The sequence below is a fragment of the Gracilinanus agilis genome, chromosome 3, assembly GCF_016433145.1.
Source record: "Gracilinanus agilis isolate LMUSP501 chromosome 3, AgileGrace, whole genome shotgun sequence".
Lineage (NCBI taxonomy): Eukaryota > Metazoa > Chordata > Mammalia > Didelphimorphia > Didelphidae > Gracilinanus > Gracilinanus agilis.
This window is the reverse complement of record NC_058132.1, coordinates 99,106,288-99,126,466: the sequence shown is the minus strand read 5'-3', so window position 1 is coordinate 99,126,466 and position 20,179 is coordinate 99,106,288. Positions and strand designations below refer to the sequence as shown.

Here is a 20,179-nt window from a genome sequence, read left to right as displayed (position 1 = left end):
TCTCTTGGCTATAGCCTATCTCGATCCATAAACCAGCAACCTAGATGTAAAGGGTTGCCTTTAAGAGAATAAGTGACTCCTTCATGGGCACAGAGCTAGTTTGTGTCACAGGCAGTATTTGAACCCAGATCTTCTTATCTCCAAGCTGGCCCCTTCTATCCACTACCCCAGACTCCCTCTCTGGCTCATAGCTATAGAGCTGTTATTATGTGACCTGTTGTTCTTATTAGGTGCCCTATAATATTACATAGCAGAAGGTAGCTATATGGTCTCCATCACTGTGGAGACATTTAGGGTAATAGAGAGAACCCTGGTCTGGTTCTGGTGCTGCCTCTGCTATTGAGTTCCTCTCTCATTTTAAGATTGGGGTTCCCCTCCACCCCTTAGGATTAGTTTTGTGTTTTTTCTCCTTAGGATTAAGATTTTTTCCTTTAGAAATTAATTTGTGGGTTTTTCCCCCTTAGTATTAGGATTTTTTTCCCTTTTAGATTAGGATTTTTCCCCTTTAGGAATAGGTTTGTTTTTTTCCCCTTAGGAGTAAGATTTTCTTCCCCTTTAGGAATAGGTTTGTGTTTTTTTTTCCCTTTAGGATTAGGATTTTTTTTCCTTTTAGGATTAGGATTTTTTTCAGTTAGATATGATTTTATTATTTTAGTACGCAAGCTGGAAGAGACCTCAAAGGCCATCTGGTTCACCTGCTTCATTTTACAGATGAGGAAACTGAGGCTCATGGAATTTTAGCAACCCAAGGTCACACAGAGATTGCGAAACATCCGAGGTGAACCCAGGCCCTTTGATGGCAGAACCAGTGTTCTTTCCACTGGACCACACTACTGTCTTCTCGGTTCCTTCCACTCTCTACGCCTCAGTTCCCTCTCTTGTAAAATAAGAGCGTTGGATGACTTGGTCTCTGAGGGCTCTCCCAGTGTTAACATTCCTTAATTCTAATCCTGGCAAAGCCTTCTGTTGTGGTCCATGATGTAGCAGCTCCCGGTGGGGGCAGAGATTAGGAGGGGAGGAGACCCAACAAGTTCAGACACATTCTATTCCTCATGGTGATGGATTGTGTGAGACTGACTGAACAGGGTAATGACTCCTGGGGGACCGGCTGATCTCACTTGGTATGACATCCTCTCCTGACTCCCCTCCTTCTCTCCCTCCACCCCCACCCAGTCTTAGGAAAATTGATGAAAGGAGGTTAACCAAGTGAGAGAAGGCTTTTAAAAACCGAGGAATTCAGGATAGAGAGAGGCAGGAATGTAGTAAGAGGCCTGGGCTGGAAGACCCAAGTCCCAGCTTTAACACTGACTTTCTGTGTGACTTTGAGCAATTAATTTTCCCTCTCCGAGCCTGTTTCCTTTTCCATAAAATGAGGGAGTCGAACTAGATCAGGAAGAAGTTTTTAACTTGGGGTTATGATTTAAAGGTGTGTTTGGGAGTATTTATGAACTTGGAAATATTAATATTTTGTTAACTATTTTAATAACAATGATTACCTAAATGTTATATAATTGAACTTGCTTTGAATAGATCTATTTGTATGTTGTGTCCGCTTCCACCCCCCTCCACTAGAATGTAAGCTCCTTGAGGTCAAGGACTGTTGTTTGCCTCTTTTGTATCTATGGCACTTAGTAAAGTGTTTGGTATACAAGTAGGTACTTAATAGATGTTTATTTTTTTAAGGAAATGAAATAGTTCATTTATTTTTTATTAATAAGAGTTTATTGGTTGATCTAAATATTTCCTATGAATTTTATTTGAAAACATTATTCTGACAAGGGGTCCATGGACTTGTGAAGATTGTTGCCAAAAAGGCATGTGATAAAAAGGGTTTGGAACCCCTAGAGTGGACTAAAGAAACTTGAAGATCCTGCCCATCTCCAACAATCTATGTTCTAAAGTTCCCTCTTAGCTCTGAAGTTCTAAGTTCTAAGGTCCCTGTCAGTTCTGGCATCTTGTGTACCATTGATCCCATCTAGCTCCCATGCTCTGCATGCTGATTCTTCTCAGTTCTGCCATTCTTTGTTCTAAAGAGCTTTCTGCCCGACAGTTTGTGTTCTGGGGTCTCTCCCAGCTCTGAAAGTCTGTGATCTAAGGCCCCAGCCAGCTCTAACGCTTCTATGTCCTAAAATATTTTCTAACAGCAATACCATCATTGCAATAGTCCAGGAAGAGAGTAGGAGTAGGAATAGATAGGAGGGGATGGATACAGGAGTGATAGCGAAAAGTAGTAGCGATTGAGTTTGGTAATTGATGGATTATGAGCAATGACCAAGAGGGAAGAGCCAAAGGCGATTCCAAGCCTTTGAACATGGGAATGGAAGACAGTACAAGATGGAAAAAAGATACGAAGAAAGCCAGGAGATAGTGGTCTAAACTAAAGCATTCAATATGGTGGAATAGTCAATAGTGTTAAAAATGTTAGAAAGTGTAAGGAGGATAAAGATTGAAGCAAAGTTACTGGATTTCAATTAAGAAACTTATGTCTTCTGAGAGAACATTTCAGTTGAGTCTTAGGGATGGAAGTCATGGGTAGTGAGGCAGTGGAAGAATCAAGTATAGATAACTTCTCAAGAAGTTTGGCAGTGAATGGAAGGAAAGAGATGGAGCACTTGCTGAATCGGGTAGAAGGCTAAAGGATAGCTTTTAAAAAAAGACTGGGAAAATGGAATATCTTTGTGGCTATTCAGGAAAGCAACAAGTCAACAAGGATTTGTTATGTACTTTGTGTCAGGCACTTTGTAAGGACTAGAGGGATTCAAATGTTAGCAAAAAAAAAGAAGAAGCTTACATTCTTCTTTTGAAACCCTTACTTTCTGTCTTAGAATTGAGCTAACTATTGGCTCCAAGACAGAAGAGTGATAAGGGTGAGGCAATTAGGGTTAAGTGACTTGCCCAGGGTCACACAGCTAGGAAGTAGCTGGGGCCATATTTGAACCCAGGACATCTCATGTTCTCTCTCTACTAAACCACCTAGCTGCCCCAGACCTTACATTCTGATGGGGGAAGATAAGATAATACTTCAAAGGGAACTGAAAAATTAGGAGTGGGGTGAGGAGGACTTCCCAAAATGAAGATCCTGAGAGGAACCCATCAATGGGAGTGGGGAGATGTTTCAGGGTGAGAAGGCTGCCAAGGTGGAAGGATGCCTGTAAAGAGGAGTTACTGAAGATGCAAGAGAAAGGGATACCTGCTGAAGGGGATCCTTGAAGAGGAGAGAGGTAATGGGCTAAGGGGTTAAGGTCAAAGGCACTTCGTAAGGAGTTACTGTGAATTGTAGGAAGGAGGAGAGAATGGGTGATGATGCTGAGAGTTTGCAAAATAAAAGTGTAGAGTTGAGAGATCTCTCCGACAGCGCCAATCTTGTCAGGGAAGAAGGAGACAAAGTCAGAAAGCAGGTGTAGTTGATAGAGCCGTGGTGGGAGGCTCAAGGGAGCTTTGAGAGTTGGGTACAACCTTTCCCCACTCTGCAAGGTCATTGGAAAAGAAGAATCTCAGAATATCATAGCTGGAAAGGACTTTAGAGCTCATCTGGTCTCACTCCCTCATTCTACAAATACAGAAAGTGATGTGACCAAGACAAGGTAGCACAAAACCTACCATGAATACTACACAATGAGTTCAAATGTGACCTACTCCCTTCACAGAACAAATTAATTCACTAGAAGAGAGAGGAAAAGTTTTGAACAATTGTTAAAAAGGAATAGGAGAGGGTCACTCGGTGGACAGAGAGTCAGACCCCCAGATGGGAGGTCCTGGGTTCAAATGTGACCTCAGACATTTCCTAGTTGTGAGACTCTGGGCAAGTCACTTAACCTCAATTGCCTAGCCCCTACCGCCTTTCTTGGGCAACAGGTAAGTGTTATGATTAAAATGATTGCAAGATATTTATTTTTGGATAACATAAGTTTATTGATTATATCCATTTATTTGTCAGACCAGCATCATAACTGATAAAGTGCCATACAGGCCCAATGGCCTTCTCAAATGATCAGAGACTCCTGAATCTGGGTCAGGCAGCTTAATAAATGGAATTTTAAGAGCTTATTATTCAGCCCTTTTCTTGAATATCTGGAGACATCTCTAATTGGTGAATAGCTAATGAAGAGGTGGTCTATGGAACCCTCAGCCCTTCCCCACACTGCCAGAGGGGCAGACAAATGTTGGCAAAATTCACCAGAACAGAGCTCTCATCCCCTTCATTTATTAAATTAAATATTAAATATAAATTTGGTTAAAAGGGAAGGCGTTCTTTGAGATTTCTAAGGACAAAGAAAATTCAAAAAGGAGTAGACTGGATGTGATCTTTGACCCAGACTCCAGACACAGGAATACAAAGCAATTCTCCTTAAAATAAAGGAACTGGACCTTTTCCACTCCAGGGCCTTGATATAAGATTTAGTCACTATATGAAAAATAAATTCCCACATGCAGGGTTTTTTAAATAATAGAATAGGATAGGAAGAGTATTTTGTAAATGAAAATGAGCTGTGATTTCATCAGCCTCCCCCCTATCAAAGAGATTTGAGACCATCTTAGTAGATGAGGCCTCAGATTTATATGGGTTCAGTGACTTGACTAGAGTCACTTAGCTAGAGTCAGGGGAAGGACTGAAACATATCTTTATGACTCCAAACCCAGAATTCTATAAATTAAGAGAAGCAGAATGGTATAGGGATTGGACTTCGAGTCAGAAAGACCTACCTCTTAATCCCACTTCTAATATTTACCATCAGTGGGACCTTAAGCTTAACTCAACAATTTCTTCATCTGTAAAATAGAGATAATAATAGCACCTACCTTCCAAGATTATTGTGAGTATAAAATGTATTTGTAAAGTGCTTAACACAGTACATGACACACCATATGTGTTTAATACTTGCTTATCTTTGTATCCATCTACATATCTCAATTTACATCTATGTGCATCTCTATCATCTCTCTCCCTCCTCTCTCTTTCTCCCTTCTCCCTTTCTCTTGTTCCCTCCATCTTTCCCTCTCTCTCCTTCTTCCCTCCCTTCCTTTTTCTTTCCCTCTCTCCTTTTTTCTTTCCCTCTCTCCCTCTCCCTCCATTCCTCCCTTGCTTTTCTTTGTCCCTCCCTTCTCTACCTCCCCTCTCTCCTTCTTTCCCTCCCTCCTTTCTTCCATCTCTCCCTCCATTCCTCTCCCTCCATTGCTTTTCTTTGTCCCTTCATTCTCTACCCCTTCTTTCTCTACCTTTCCCTCTCTCCTTCCTTCCTTCCCTCTCTCCCTCTCTCTCCATTCCTCCTTTGCTTTTCTTTGTCCCTCCCTTCTCTACCTCCCCTCTCTCCTTCTCCCTCTCCCTTTCCCTCTCTCCTCCCTTCACTCCCTCCTTTCTTCTATCCCTCTACCTCCATTCCTCCCCTGCTTTTCTTTGTCCCTCTCTTCCCTGCCTCCCTCCAATATATGTAATCCCTACCTCTCAGGATTATAGCAAGGACCAAGTGAAATCATTTGTAGACAGTTTTCAAAAATGTTATAAATGTTATTGTGATTATTATGTTATACTACTGCTAGAAAAACTGTAAAATGCTCTGTTCCTTGTTACATGCCTTGGAGCTCTGCAAAGCCTTCTCCAAACTGAGGACATGGTCCCCTAAGATGGGGTCCTGTTTTTTCATCAAGGGGAACTGATCCACACCTCCCTCCCATCTTCAGTTTAAAAGCATCAACCAAGGCAAGAAGAGCAGTGTGGCAGACTCGATGCTGCGGCTGCTAGAGAAATATTCTCATGATCTGGAGGACCTAGTCCAGGCGAGGACAGAGGAACTGGAGCAGGAAAAACAGAAGACAGAGAAGCTGCTCTCCCAGATGCTTCCCCAGTAAGTAGAAAGGCCCAGATCTAAGCCTTTGTACTTGGCAATCGGCAGCACTGGTACCCATCTCGTTGCTACTGATTCCTTGTGGGACTCTAGGCAAATCCATTATCATGATTATGATTATTAATAGCTTATATAAATTAAATAGCTTTCTTTTAGTTGCCTTGATGTTCCCAAAGTAAACCTCCCAACCACTCTGTTTGAGGCAGGTAATGTACATTTGTACCCATTTTAGAGATGAGCAAAAGAAAAATGAGCCTCAGAGAGTCTGTGGTTACATGGCTAATATATAACAAAATGAGGATTCATAATCAAGCTCCCTGACTCCAGATCCAATGCCCCCAACTAAGGTCCCAGAGGGGCTTCTGAGGTTTTGTCCTGAGGAGCCCCAGGAGCTCTTTGAAGGTAATGAGATGGAGGAAAGAGCTCTAGACTTAGAATCAGGAAACTTGGCTTCCTTCATACAAGCTCGGGCACTGACTAGCCAAACAATCAATCCACAAGCATTTATTAAGTGCCAATTGTATGCCAGTTACTGTACTAGGTGTTGGGGTTGTTCAATCAGTTCAGCCATGTCCAATTCTTCTTGATGTCTTGGCTATGATACAGGAACAGTTTGCCATTTTCTTCTCCATCTCATTTGACAGATGAGGAAGCTGAGGCAAACAGGATTAAAGTGACTTGCCCAGGGTCACACAGCTAGTATATAGCAGAGGATAGATTTAACTTATAAAGTCGGATCTTCCTGACTCCAGGCTTGATACTCTGTCCATTGTAGTACCTAACTGGTGTTGAGATTGCAAAAACAAAATGGTCCCTGTCTAGGAAGAATTTACATTTTAAAAGGGAAGAAGACAAGCCTACATTACAGAATCACAGAATTAGGTCACAGAGTTGAGCTTCGAGATCTCCCCTCTGATGACTCCAGTCTTGTCAGTGAAATAGAAGACTAAAAAATAAAATGAAACAAAATAAAATAAAAAATACAAACAAAAATAGGAGACTAAAACAGGAAGTAAGTATAGCTAAGAGGGCTGGGGTTAGAGGTTTAAGAATCACAGAATCAGGGGGCAGCTGGGTGGTTCAGTGAATTGAGAGCCAGGCCCAGAGATGGGAGGTCCTGAGTTCAAATTTGACCTCAGACACTTCCTAGCTGTGTGTCCCTGGGCAAGTCACTTAACCCCCTTGCCTAGCCTTACCACTCTCCTGCCTTAGAACCAGTACACAATGTTGATTCTAAGACAGAAAGGTAAGGGTTTAAAATTAAAAAAAAAAAAAAAAAAAGAATCACAGAATTAGACAACTAGAAGGGACCTTGGAAATTAACTATTACAACCCATACATTAAAGAGAGACTTGCTCTTAACATGCCCAACAGAAACTCAAATCAACTCCTGTTTGAAGTTCTCCAAGAAGGGAAAAAGGACCACCTCTTCAGGCAGTTCATTCCACTTTGGGACGGCTCTCAGAAACTTTTCCCACTTTGCATTTTCCACCCAATGATCCTTGTTCTGAGAAGGTGGATAAAATATTGGACTTGAAGTCAGAAGAACTTGAATTCCAAGCTTGCCTCAAACACTTCATAGTTGTAGCTAAGGGCAAATCACTCTTTCCTCATCTGTAAAATGGGGATAATAATAGCACATACTTTAGTGGGGAGACCAAATGAGATAACAGATGTAAAGAGCTTTGCCAGGCAGCTGGGTGGCTCAGTGAATGGAAAGCCAGGCTTAGTGGCAGGAGGTCCTAGGTTCAAATCTGGTTTCAGATACTTCCTAGCTGTGTGACCCTGGAAAAGTCACTTAACCCAATTACTTAGCCCTTACTGCTTTTCTGCTCTAGCACTGAAACATGGTATTCATTCTAAGAGAAAAAGTAAGGGTTTAGAAAGAAAAAGATGCTATGAAGGGATTTATAGTATACCCTCTACCTTAAAACACAGCCAGTTCTCTGGAGCTGGCTTACTCTCACTCTCTTCTTCCAGATCTGTGGCAGAGGCACTGAAGGCTGGAACCACTGTGGTCCCAGAGTACTTTGACCAGGTAACTATCTACTTTAGTGATATAGTTGGCTTCACGACCATATCAGCTCTGAGTGAGCCCATCGAGGTGGTGGACCTGCTAAATGACCTCTACACACTGTTTGATGCCGTCCTGAATAGCCACGATGTGTATAAGGTGAGCCGAGCCCCAGGGGAAATTAAGTTCTCATAAAACCCATAACTAATTGCACTACGAGAATCACAGAGTGCTTTTTTCACAATAGCCCTGTGAGGCAGAAAGCCCAAGAAATATTCTCCCCATTTCACAGATGGGAACACTCCTGCTTGAGATGAGGGGAGTTGCCCATGGCCACACAGTCAATAATTACCAAAGTTAGGGGTGATGTTTATTGCTGAAGAATTGGGGAGTATGAGGGAAAGTTAAAAGTCAAATGAATACAGCCGGTTCTATTTAATTTAATTCAGCAAATATCTATTTGTCTCCTACTCCGTATGGTTGCAATGCTCATTTCTCTAGTCCTTTAAGGATTACAAAACACTTTCCTCAGAACTGCTCTGTGAGGGAAGAGGGAAAGAACGAAAGGATTAGCACACCTGTTTTATGAATGATGAAGCAGGATTAGAAAAAGGAAATGACTTGTTTAGAGTGACCTAGCTAATAATCGGCAGAGCCAAATTTGAACCCAGGTCTCTTGACTACTACTGCTACAATTACAAGACAGTATTTACATGTCAAAAAACTCATAAACTCCAGTGGATTTGTGTCCTCATCCATTTGGGAATTCCCTCCAAAGATGTGGATTGCAACCTATCCATCCTTCCTTGCTCCCTCTGTACAGGTCCTATCCATGTTCTCACAAAAGTTCACCATAAATTGTCCACCCAATGTCGCCAGATCACAGAGGAACAGTGAAGCACTCTCTGGCCATTCACCTGTCATCCCTGACAGATGACAGGATATAAGTTAAAGAATTACAGAGTTTTAGAGTTGGGAGGGACCTCAATGTTCATCCAGTGAGAAAATCATAATTTTAGAAATGGAAAGGACCTCAGAGATCACTGAATTCAACTCCTTCATTTTACAGAAAAGGAAACTGAGACACAAATTCTTACGATTTGCCCAGTGTCACATAGTTTGTTTTCCTCTCACTATCTTCCTAAACTCACTACAATCTGGATTCCAACCTCATTATTCAACTGAAATTGCTCTTTCTAAAATGATTTTAATTGCCAAATCTAATAACCTTTTTTCAGTCCTCATTTTTCTACAACCTTTGACATTGTATCAAGTATCTTTGATACCCTATTTTCTATAGATTTCTAGGACACCGCTTTAACCTGTTCTCCTCTCAATCAGACTACTCCTCAGCTTCTCTCTTTTGCTGAATCTTCATTCAGGTCATGCCCCTTTGTGATCACTCTTGATGTTGGGGTCTTCCCTCTGTTCTTTATCTCCAGTGTATCCTTTATACAGCTGCCTCCCTCATTAGACTGGGAGCTCTTTGAGGGCAGAGAATGTATTTTGCCTTTTTTTGTATCATCACTGATTCTTTTAGTACTCATAACATGAAGATGATGAATAAATGATTGATTGATATGGCTAGTAAGTGTTTAAGGCAGTATTCGAATCCATATCTGCCTATCTCAAAGCCTAGCGTCCTAGTGGCAGCAAGGTGGCTCAGTGGATTGAGAGCCAGGCCCGGAACCTGGACAACATGGTTCAAATCCTATCCCAAATACTTCCTAACTGGGCCAGTCACTTAACCCCCATTACCTAGCCCTTACCACTCTTCTGCCTTAGAACCAATATACAGTAAGGTGGCAAGGGTTAAAAAAAAGTCCAGTGTCCTATCCATTAGACCACACTGTCCAAATCACACCTCAAAGTAATTCCCATTGGATATACCGAGTAAGTGATCATCCAAGACACTCTTTGAAGACCTCCAGTGAGAGGTATAAGGAATTAAAATTAAGGGTTTGACTAAATATATATGAAAATTATAAATAATATGGTGGTCACCAATTTAAAATATTATAGCTCAAGTCAAAATGACTTTCAATAGTTTTTATTTACAAAATAGGTGGAGAGAATGAAAGTTGAGAAATACAAAAAGAGGGTAGAGAAGATATTTAGCCTATCACACTAAATATTGCTCTGGTGCTTGACTCAGCCAAGCATGACTTGCTAACCCTCAACCAGACGATGACCTGTTGAGGACAACTCCTGAAGTCAACTTCTAGCCCCCCAAATTCAGAGATTTTATAGTGACTTCTTGTCCCTTCCACTCTTTACAGGGGCCAATCACAGCTTTCAAATTGTCTAGCACTGCCTGGGGAGCAGTGTCTTGTAGGATCCACTTCTCATCCTCTGGAGGTGTAAACTCTTATCAAAAGGATTCACAATTTCCTGACTGATTGAGTTGCTACCTACTTTAGCAAATGACTTGTGAACACTCTTAGTACCTGGTGAGGTACTAAGTAGGGGTACTTAAGTTAGTGTTAACCAAGTGTTAACTCAAAATAGACAAAGAGAATAAAGAATTCCCTTTCACAGAGGGAGTCTCTCGATTTTAGATCTACATATTCTATTTTTAGACAACTCTAATGCAATACTTTTGCTGTGAGGTAGATAGTACAGATATTAATTATTTCTGTTTTACAAGTTGAGAAAATGTAAGCAGAGAGAAGAGACAAGTGACTTGACCAAAATCACTTAGTATGTAGCAGAGGTGGGATTCTAACTCTAAACTTCTTACTTCAAGGCCAGTGTATGTCTAGACCACTATTCTGTCTCCTAAAACTCTTTAAACCCTTTGTTTGTTGGTTAGTCAGTCATGTCTGATTCTTTGAGAACCTTTTTGAGGTTTTCTTGACAAAGATATTGAATTTTTTTCAATATGCTATTTCCTTTTCTAGCTCATATTACAGATGAGGAAACTGAGGCAAACAGGGTTAAGTGACTTGCCCAGCCGGGATCACCCAGCTAATAAGTTTCTGAGTCTGGACTTAAACTTCCTGAATCTGGGCCCAGTACTCTCTACACTAAAGTACCTAGCTGCCATTAGGCCCTTAGCCACAAATCATGATTCATAGAGTCTCAAAGTAGGATGAGAACTTACAAGAGGTCTAGGCTGATCCATACCTGGCCAAGAATGCCATCTCTAACATCTCTGTGGACTGACTGTCCTTTTTCTTGAAGATGGCCAGTAAGGGAGAAGCCACTGCCATCGGAGGCAACTGATTCCACTTCAGAGAAGAAATTCTTCCCTTTTATAAAACCTAAATCCACCTCTCTGGAACTTCTTAGTTCTACTCCCATGGATTAGTCAATAAGTCTAAACTCTCTTCTGCATCACAGGCCCTCAAATATTTGAAGACAGATGATGTATCTACACTATGCCTTTCTTTTCTCTAGGCTTAACACCCCTGGTTTTAAAAACTATCTGCATAAGAGTCCCATTTTCTCCATCACCTTCTTTGGGGCATCTCCATTCATCAGTTTCCTACAGAGCTCATTAGACATGATCCCTGTCCTCAGGGAACTAACAATTTAGTAGAAGGATAAGATGCCACAGATCCATGAGGAAAGCACTTGAATATTTTTAGACCTCATTAAATCTGTTTGGACTACCACTTGGCTGATAGAGCATCCAGCCTCCTGTTCTTTTGCTTCTACAATGACCAAAAGACTTCCTTTGGTTGTTTTCACAATGATCTATCCCCGGCTCACCAAATCCCCAGGATGGATTAGCTAGGCTGGTCCTAGATGATAAATGTACATATGTCTGCCACCACAGCTCAGCATCCAGAACCTTCCTAAATTGGTTAAACCTGTAAGGCCTTATGCTGCACCAAGATAACCTTCCATAGGAACTCAGAGTCCTCTCTCTACCACAATGTGAGATTGGAAGAGCTTTAGTGGAAAATAATAGAATTGTAGAGTGTTTGACCAAGCTAAATATGAGCCATTCCAAAGATTCCCTCTACCAAATGGTCTTTTACAAGTATAGAAATCACATCAAATTCTAGGTGCAGAAGGAACTGGAGAATATAGAATCCTGAGACAGAAAAATACTAGGAATTGGGAGGCACTTTAGGACACAGAATATCAGAACAGAAAGGAAATTTAGAGAACAGCAGAACTAAAAGGGAGAACATTTTAGAGAAAATTTTAGAGTTTAGACCAAATCTAAAACGTTCTCCCTTTTAGTTCTGATATTCTCTAAATTAGAGAAATACTAGGGGGGCGGGGAAGACCTTTAAATATATCATGTTAGTGGCAGATAGGTGGCTCAGTAGATAGGGTGCCAGGTCTAGAGACAGTTGGACTTGGGTTCAAATCTGACCTCAGACACTTCCTAACTGTGTAACCCTGGGCAAGTCATTTAACCCCAAATGTTTAGTCCTTACTGTTCTGCCTTGGAATCAATACATAGTACTGATTCTGTGATGGAATAAAAGGGATATTATACACATACTATATACATGTATGTGTATGCATTTATACACATGTATGCATATGTACATTCATGTATCTATATACATGTATGTATATGTGTGGTAATATAAAAAGTTATATATATAAAGTATATATAGCATAGAGAGAGGGTAAATACATACAAAAGGGATATAGAGTATAAACAAAGTATATATGTAGTATATCTATAAAGTATATATAGAGAGAATATATATAAAGTATATATAAAGCATAGAGAGTGTATATATTAAAAAAATTGAGACAGATAGACAGAGAGTTAGGTGTAGCTAATGACTTAGTGGATAAAGAGCCAGGCCTGGAGTTAGAAGGACCTGGGTTCAAATCTTATCTCAGATACTTCCTAGATGTATGACTCTAGGAAAGTCACAACTCCAATTGCTTAGCCCTTTCTACTCTTCTGCCATGGAATTAATATTAGTATTGATTCTAAGACAGGATATATCTATATCTATATCTATATCTATATCTATATCTATGTCTATGTCTATATCTATATCTATATCTATATCTATATCTATATCTATATCTATATCTATATCTATCTATCTGTGTGTGTGTGTGTGTAGAGTAAAAATGGGCCTTAGAAGAGATTAGAGAATGTTAGAAGAAACTTTGATATTAAGGAGCTCAAGTTGCCCTCTCTCTATTTACAGTTGATAGAATTGAGGTCTACAGAAAGAAAAAGATTTTCCCAGGATCACATGGCATCATTCCTCAATTTCCCCAACCATACTGTCCAGACTTTAATACAGTACTGAGTCATTCCTGCCCCCACCATCAGCCTGGCTGGGGTCAGTTCATTCCTCTTGTGTTAATCTTGCCTAAAACACAAAGATCTCTCCTTTCCCTGAATTTTCCCTCCTGCTGCCCTTCTCTGATCTCTCTCCAATCATTCTGTAGCTTTCTGCCAAAGAATGTATACCATTTTCCAGATGTCCAGAGGCCCGTTCCTTCTAACATTAGAAGCCTTCCTTCACAGCTCATGCCTCAGGGGTGGACTTTCTCTCCATCAGGATCTCGTTACCGTTTATCTGGTACTGTTTGCAAAGCAGACTGAAAACCATTTCTAAGTGTTAATCCTCATAATTCTGATGCGATAGTGTCAGTTGATTAACTCCATTCAATATGAATTTTTGGTGACACAGAATGGAGTGTAATGAGCACAAAGAGGCTCGGCACACTGGTCAGGGTCACAGAGCATATTCATTTACAATATAAAATTATGGTTCTGGTCACCCAGAACTCAATAGCCAGTGAGCAGTATAGGCGATTTTCTATATCTCTACAATCTACTCTTTTCCTCTTTTGTTGTTATATCTCAATTATTGCTATTTATAATAACCAATGTTACTATAAATGATAATAACAATCATAAGCTCCTACTTTTGTGGCATTTTAAAGGCTTACAAGCACTTTCCTCAAAATAGTTCTGGGAAGTAGAGAATACAAATGTTATTATAGTCATCCCTCGCTATATCGTAGTTCACTTAATGTGGCTTCACTCACTGTATCACAGGTTTAAAAAAATTATATATATATAATTCTGTATCACAGTGTTTTCTCTATATCATGGGATTTTGTGGATAAATACCACACTGTAACAATGAAAATGCAGTACGTCACTACTGCTTGCACAAGTTTATCAATGTGAGATTGTACATGGCACACTATCGGCTGATGGAATGAAAGGAGACTAACCACAGCGCTGTGTTCTGTATCCTGGGCGCTGTTTGGCTCAGTGTTTATAAGAGTTTGGGAAAGGTTTTAGGTGAGTGAGAAGGGTTTATAAAGCCTTAAAATATATATAAATAATAAAATAAATATAACGCCACTACTTCACAGATTTTCATCTATTATGGGGTTCTCTGGAACATAACTCCCATGTTAGGCGAGGGATCACTGTATTCCCATTTTACAGAAGAGAAAATGGAGTCTCAGGTGAAGCCACTTGCCCTAGGTCACATGACTCGTTAGCTGAAATACCAAAATGATATGTTGACCCAGTGTCCATTGCCTTGATGGCCAGTCCTGTGCTCTTTTCACCATACTATTGACCATGCTACCTTTAGACTCCACTGTACTTTATGTCACTGTCTTAAATAGTCTCACCCCAGTTCTGTGGGTTGTACAGGAATTAGAATTTCAGAGTTGGAAGAGAAAGGAGCAAGAAGCCTTTCTCAACCCTATGAATTCTAGGGCCTGTCCTTTATTAATTATTTTCTATTTATCCTGTCTGTAGCTTGCATGTATTTATTTGTTTGCATTTTGCCTCTCCCATTAGATTGTAATCTCCTTGAGGGCAGAGACTTGCCTTTTGCCTCTTTTTGTATCTCTAACACTTAACACACTATGAAATACATGTTGATTGATTGATTGTTCAGGAGTTGGAGATCTCAAAGGTCTTCTGGCCTCTGTACAAGAGAAGAAAACACATACAATATTAGAGACAAAAAGGACTCTTTGGACCTGAACAAGAATGTCTACGGTCTACAGTCATTCAGCTTTTACTTGAAGAACTTCAATGAATGAAGAGTGGGGGGATTCTTATGCTGGAGAAGAAAGGACATTGTTTGTTACCACCAGAAAAGAGAGAATACCACACCTGGAAGAGACTTTAAGAGAAGAATGTCACCACTAGAAAGGACTTTACAACAACAAAAAAATACATTATATCATAGCTGAAGGGGCTTTAGAACAGAGGCTATTATAGCTAGGACATCTGAACCAAGAACAGAATATTCAATAGTTAGAAAGGACTTTGGAACAGAGAATGCCACAGCTGGAAGGACCTTTAAGAGAAGAATGGCGCTTCTAGAAAGGACTTTACAATAAAAAACAGATATCATAGCTGAAAGGGACTTTAGAACAGAGGATATTGCAGCTGGAAGGGACATCAGAACCCAAAACAGAATAGTTTATAGACCTGAACAAGAATGCTTTCTACAATCTACCTGACAGATGGTCATTCAGCTTTCACCTGAAGAACTTCAATGAGTGGAGAGTGGGGTGATTCTTAAGCTGGAGAAGAAAGGGCATTATTTCATAACCAACAGAAGCGAGACAATGCCACAGCTGGAAGAGACTTTAAGAGAAGAATGTCACCACTAAGAAAGCTCTTTAGAACAAAAAACAGGTTATATCATAGCTGAAGGGGCTTTACAACAAAGAATATTACAGCTGGAAGGGACATCAGAACCAAGAACAGAGTATTCAATAGCTAGAAAAGACTTTGGAACAGAAATTGCCACAGCTGGAAGGAACTTGAAGAGAAGAATGTCACCACTAGAAAGGACTTTACAACAACAACAAAAAAAAACACATTATATCATAGCTGAAGGGGCTTTAGAACAGAGGCTATTACAGCTAGGACATCAGAACCAATAACAGAATATTCAATAGTTAGAAAGGACTTTGGAACAGAGAATGCCACAGCTGGAAGAGTCTTTAGGGCAAAGAACAGAATTAAATCATGCCTTGAAGGGAAAGAGAACGTCACAAATGGAAGGGACATTGGCAATCATCAATTTCAAGCACTTCCTTTTTTTAGAAGAGGAAGGCAGCTAAGGACCAAAGATGCCTAAGGTCCCACAGCTTTGTAGGTGTAGGAACTCTGAATTTCTGACTCAAAGTCTGGAATTCTTTCCATTAAACCAAAGCCGCTGAGCCTCACTCTCTCCACAGTGAGAATGTGGGAAGCCACAGCGTTCCTGGGCAGCAGTCATGTGCATTCTTGTTTCTCAAATCATTCAGTGAAAGGAGTGAGTCAAGCCAGGCTTCAAAGTAGCTGAAGGTGAAAGTTAAGGATGAGGAGTCACTTGCTAGACACCAGCAAAGAATCACAATACCCAGCCCTCTTGAGGTGCCTCAAGGGATGCTAATGGAAAACAGAGATAGTACAACAAAGACCCCTGGGCAAGCCTGCTCTGGCAAACAGTAACTGCTTAGGACACCAACAAATTGGAATACATCCAGAGGGGGAAGATTTGGCCGGGAGGCGGGGTTGAAGGCATGACAGCTGTCATCACGGAGGAGAGAGATTAGAATTGTTCAGCTTAGCCTCAGAGGGCAGAACCAGGCGCAAAGAGGAGAAATACCGTGGAGGCAGATTTCAATTTAATAGAAGAAAGACTTTTCTATCAGAGCTGTCCAACAACAGAATGGGCTACCTCAGGAGGCGGTGAGCTTTCAGCTTCACTGGAAATGCTCAAGCTGAGGCTGGATGGATGCTATAATGGGAGTTTTTGCACTGAGAATAAAGTTCAAGCTAATGACCTCCATGGTCCCTGCTTGTACTGACATTCTTGGATCCTATATTTTTTTTAAGTCTTTGATTCTAGGAATCTAAGATACCGTTATTTTAAACTCCTGGGTTCTGTGGCTTTTTAAACATTACTAGTATTTTTATTTTTTGTCGCCTTCATTTTCAATATGTGACTCTCCCTTCACCTACCTCGGGGTCCCATCTCTTGTAACATAGAATAAAAAAGAGGAAGAAAAGTGGGTCAGCAAAACGAAGCAATACACCAACCAAATATGACAGCATCTGTAATGTTCTGCATTTGGCATCCTTCGCTTCTGTAATGGAGGGCAGGAGGTAGATTGTCTCGTTTCTTCTTTAGGGACAAGCATAGTTCTTTGGCTGTTTTCTTCCAAGTTCCCATGATCCAGATTCTAATGTTTTCTTATTTTGAGATTCTGTGATTCAATTGAGAAACACAAGGGATAGTGGAAAGAGAACTGGCCATGTAGTCAAGAAATCTTGGGTTTAAATTCTGCCTCTGACACATACTGACCAGAGAGTCCTGGGCAAGTCACTTAACCTCTCAATGCTCCCAAAGTACTCTGTAGGAAGGGAAGGATATGGAAGGGAACAAGCATTTATTGAGTACCTACTATGTGCCAGTAAGCACTTTACATTTATTATTTTATTTGATCCTCACAACAACTTTGGGAGGTAGGTGCTGTTATCATCCCCATTTTAAATATTAGGAAACTGAGGCAAATGGAGATTAAGTGACTTGTCCAGTGTAACACAGCTGGAATCTGAGTTAAAATTTAAAATCAAGTAATAAGAAAATAATAGCTAACATTTACATAAAACTCACTGAGCCAAATGTTTTACAATTATCTCATTTTATTTTCAAAAAAACCCTGGGAAGGGGGCAGCTGGTTAGCTCAGTGGATTGAGAGCCAGGCCTAGAGACTGAGAGGTCCAAGGTTCAAATCTGACCTCAGACACTTCCCAGCTGTGTGACCCTGGGCAAGTCACTTAACCCCTCATTGCCTAGCCCTTACCACTCTTCTGCCTTGGAGCCAATACACAGTATTGACTCCAAGGCGGAAGGTAAGGGTTTAAAAAAAAACTCTGGGAGAAAAAACAATCCTGGAAGGTAGGTTATGATCCCTTTTTTACAGAGAAGGAAACTGAGACTGGGATAGTGACTTGCCCAGGGTCACACAGCTAGCAAATGCCTAAGGCCATATTTGAATTCAGGATTTCCTGACTCCCAAGTCCAGGGCTCTATTGCCTGAGCCACCTACCAATCTCTTTCCCTAAGTCTATAAATTGCAAACGAGGTTGTTGTTGTTAGTTTAGTTCAGTTGTGTCCAACTCTTAGAGACTCCATTTGGTATTTTGTTGGCAGAGATACTGGAGTCTTGTCATTTCCTTCTTCAGTTTGTTTGGCAGTTGAGGAAACTGAGGCAAACAAGCTTAAGTAACTTGAACAGGGTGAGTGTCTGAGGCCAGATTTAAAGTCATAAAGATGAGTCCTTGATTCCAGACTGGGTGCTCTACCCAAGTAGAAGGGGTACTGATCTGTGTTGGTAAGTTATATTTCTTCACCAAGAATTTCAATATCACAAACATTTAATATTTGATATTTTAAAAAACCCATAGGTTCATAGATTTAGAGCTGGAAGGGACCTTAGAAGGCTTCAAGTCCAACTCCCCCACTTTACAGGTGAAGAAACTGAGATTTAGAGATGTTAAGCTATGCCCACGGCCATAAAGCTGGTATCAGAAGCAGAATTTGAAGCTGGTCATCTTGGCTCTATTCATGATGGTATACTTTGTCTTTCATGTATTCCATTCTTGGAAATAACTCAAGAATTCTTAATACCACCCTGCCAGGCGAGCTGCTGTCCAGATGAAATGCCTACAGACCTGCCAACAAAGAGTCAGTGCTCTATAGGGGCAGCTGGGTAGCTCAGTGGATTGAGAGTCAGGCCTAGAGACGGGAGGTCCTAGGTTCAGGTCTGGCCTCAGATACTTCCTGACTGTGTGACCCTGGGCAAGTCACTTGACCCCCATTGTCCACCCTTACCACTCTTCCACCAAGGAGCCAATACACAGAAGTTAAGGGTTAAAAGGAAAAAAAAAAAGGAAAAAAAAAAGAGTCAGTGCTCTGATGAAAGAGATGAAGCTGGAGAACAAGATAGACCAAACTGTAGAAAGTTTTCTTCAGCAAAGCCAGTCCCTCAAGTCCATGGAGGTTGGGCTGGGTCAGGGATGGACCAGGAAATCGAGTGAAGCTCTTTGGGGAAGGTTTCCTGGAGGAGGTGACCTTCAGGTACAGGGTAAAGGAGGGGCAGTATGCTGGCCCCTGGGCACCATCTCTTAGGGGGTGATGCCCTGACTGTCATGCAGGTGGAGACCATTGGCGATGCTTACATGGTGGCCTCTGGGCTGCCCAGGCGGAACGGCAACCGGCATGCGGCGGAAATTGCCAATCTGGCACTGGACATCCTCAGTTCTGTGGGAGACTTCCGCATGAGGCATGTGCCTGAGGTGCCCATCCGCATCCGGGCTGGCCTGCATTCAGGTAACTGGGGGGGCTGGTGGTCCCAGCCTATGGGCACAGGACAGCCCATTCCCAGGACTGTGTACACGGAGTGGTGGGCGAGGGTGGCTGGGAAGCAGAGTGTCTTGGTGGGGTGGAGAGACTGAAGGAAGGAAGGAAAAAGGTATTTATTAAGTGACTACTACTTGTAGTCCCCAGTTGATCTAAGATGGCCTTTAAAGTCCCTTCCACGTCTAATTTCTCTGATCTTTGGGGTTTCAGGGCCCTGTGTGGCAGGTGTCGTGGGTCTCACCATGCCACGCTACTGCCTCTTTGGGGATACGGTAAACACTGCTTCCCGGATGGAGTCCACAGGACTGCGTGAGTGATGATGATGATGATGATGATGATGATATTCCAATTCTTCAAAAACCCCATGATTTTGTCATCATAGCTCCTCCCTCCATTGACAGAGATCTCAGTCCCTCCATACCTTTGTGGATGGTTTTGTGACTTTCTTTGGTTTCAAACAATCTGATCAGTCACTTTTAGATGGCCGAGTCCTAGTCAGTCCATTGGCAGGCCCATATTTGAAGCTCTTTTTTAAAATAATATATGGAAACAATTTTTAATATAGTTTTCTGACATTTCATGATTCAGATTCTCTTCCTCACTCCCCTACGCCTACCCTTAGCCCTAAATAATGTGATATAGGTTATACCAGTTCTTTTGTGCAATCTATATTCTAAATTATTCATGCTGTGATTGAAGACATATCACATATACAATATATGATAAAATTAACATAATCACAACATTAAATATTTACTTATCATTAATCCATTAATTAAACTGATTGATTAATTAAAAATAATATGCAATATTAAAAACACAAATGTATACAATTTTAAAAACTCACGAAGGAAATAAAGTCAAAGATGGTATGCTTTGATCTACAATTAGACTTCAACAGTTCCTTAAGCTCTTTTTTTTTAAACCCTTACCTTCTGCCTTAGAACTATTGGCAGAAGAGTGGTGAGGGCTAGGCAATGGGAGTT

General features: G+C 41.0%; 1 protein-coding gene across 1 annotated transcript in view; it reads left to right on the top strand.

The window, feature by feature from the left end:
• The window catches only part of GUCY2F (guanylate cyclase 2F, retinal), a 75,095-nt gene that overhangs the window by 35,485 nt on the left and 19,431 nt on the right, over positions 1 to 20,179 (top strand). The window contains exons 13-16 of the mRNA XM_044668926.1: positions 5,680 to 5,843; positions 7,824 to 8,016; positions 18,989 to 19,163; positions 19,404 to 19,502. Of these exons, the coding sequence (XP_044524861.1) occupies positions 5,680 to 5,843; positions 7,824 to 8,016; positions 18,989 to 19,163; positions 19,404 to 19,502 (631 nt within the window). The remainder of the gene's footprint in view (positions 1 to 5,679; positions 5,844 to 7,823; positions 8,017 to 18,988; positions 19,164 to 19,403; positions 19,503 to 20,179) is intronic.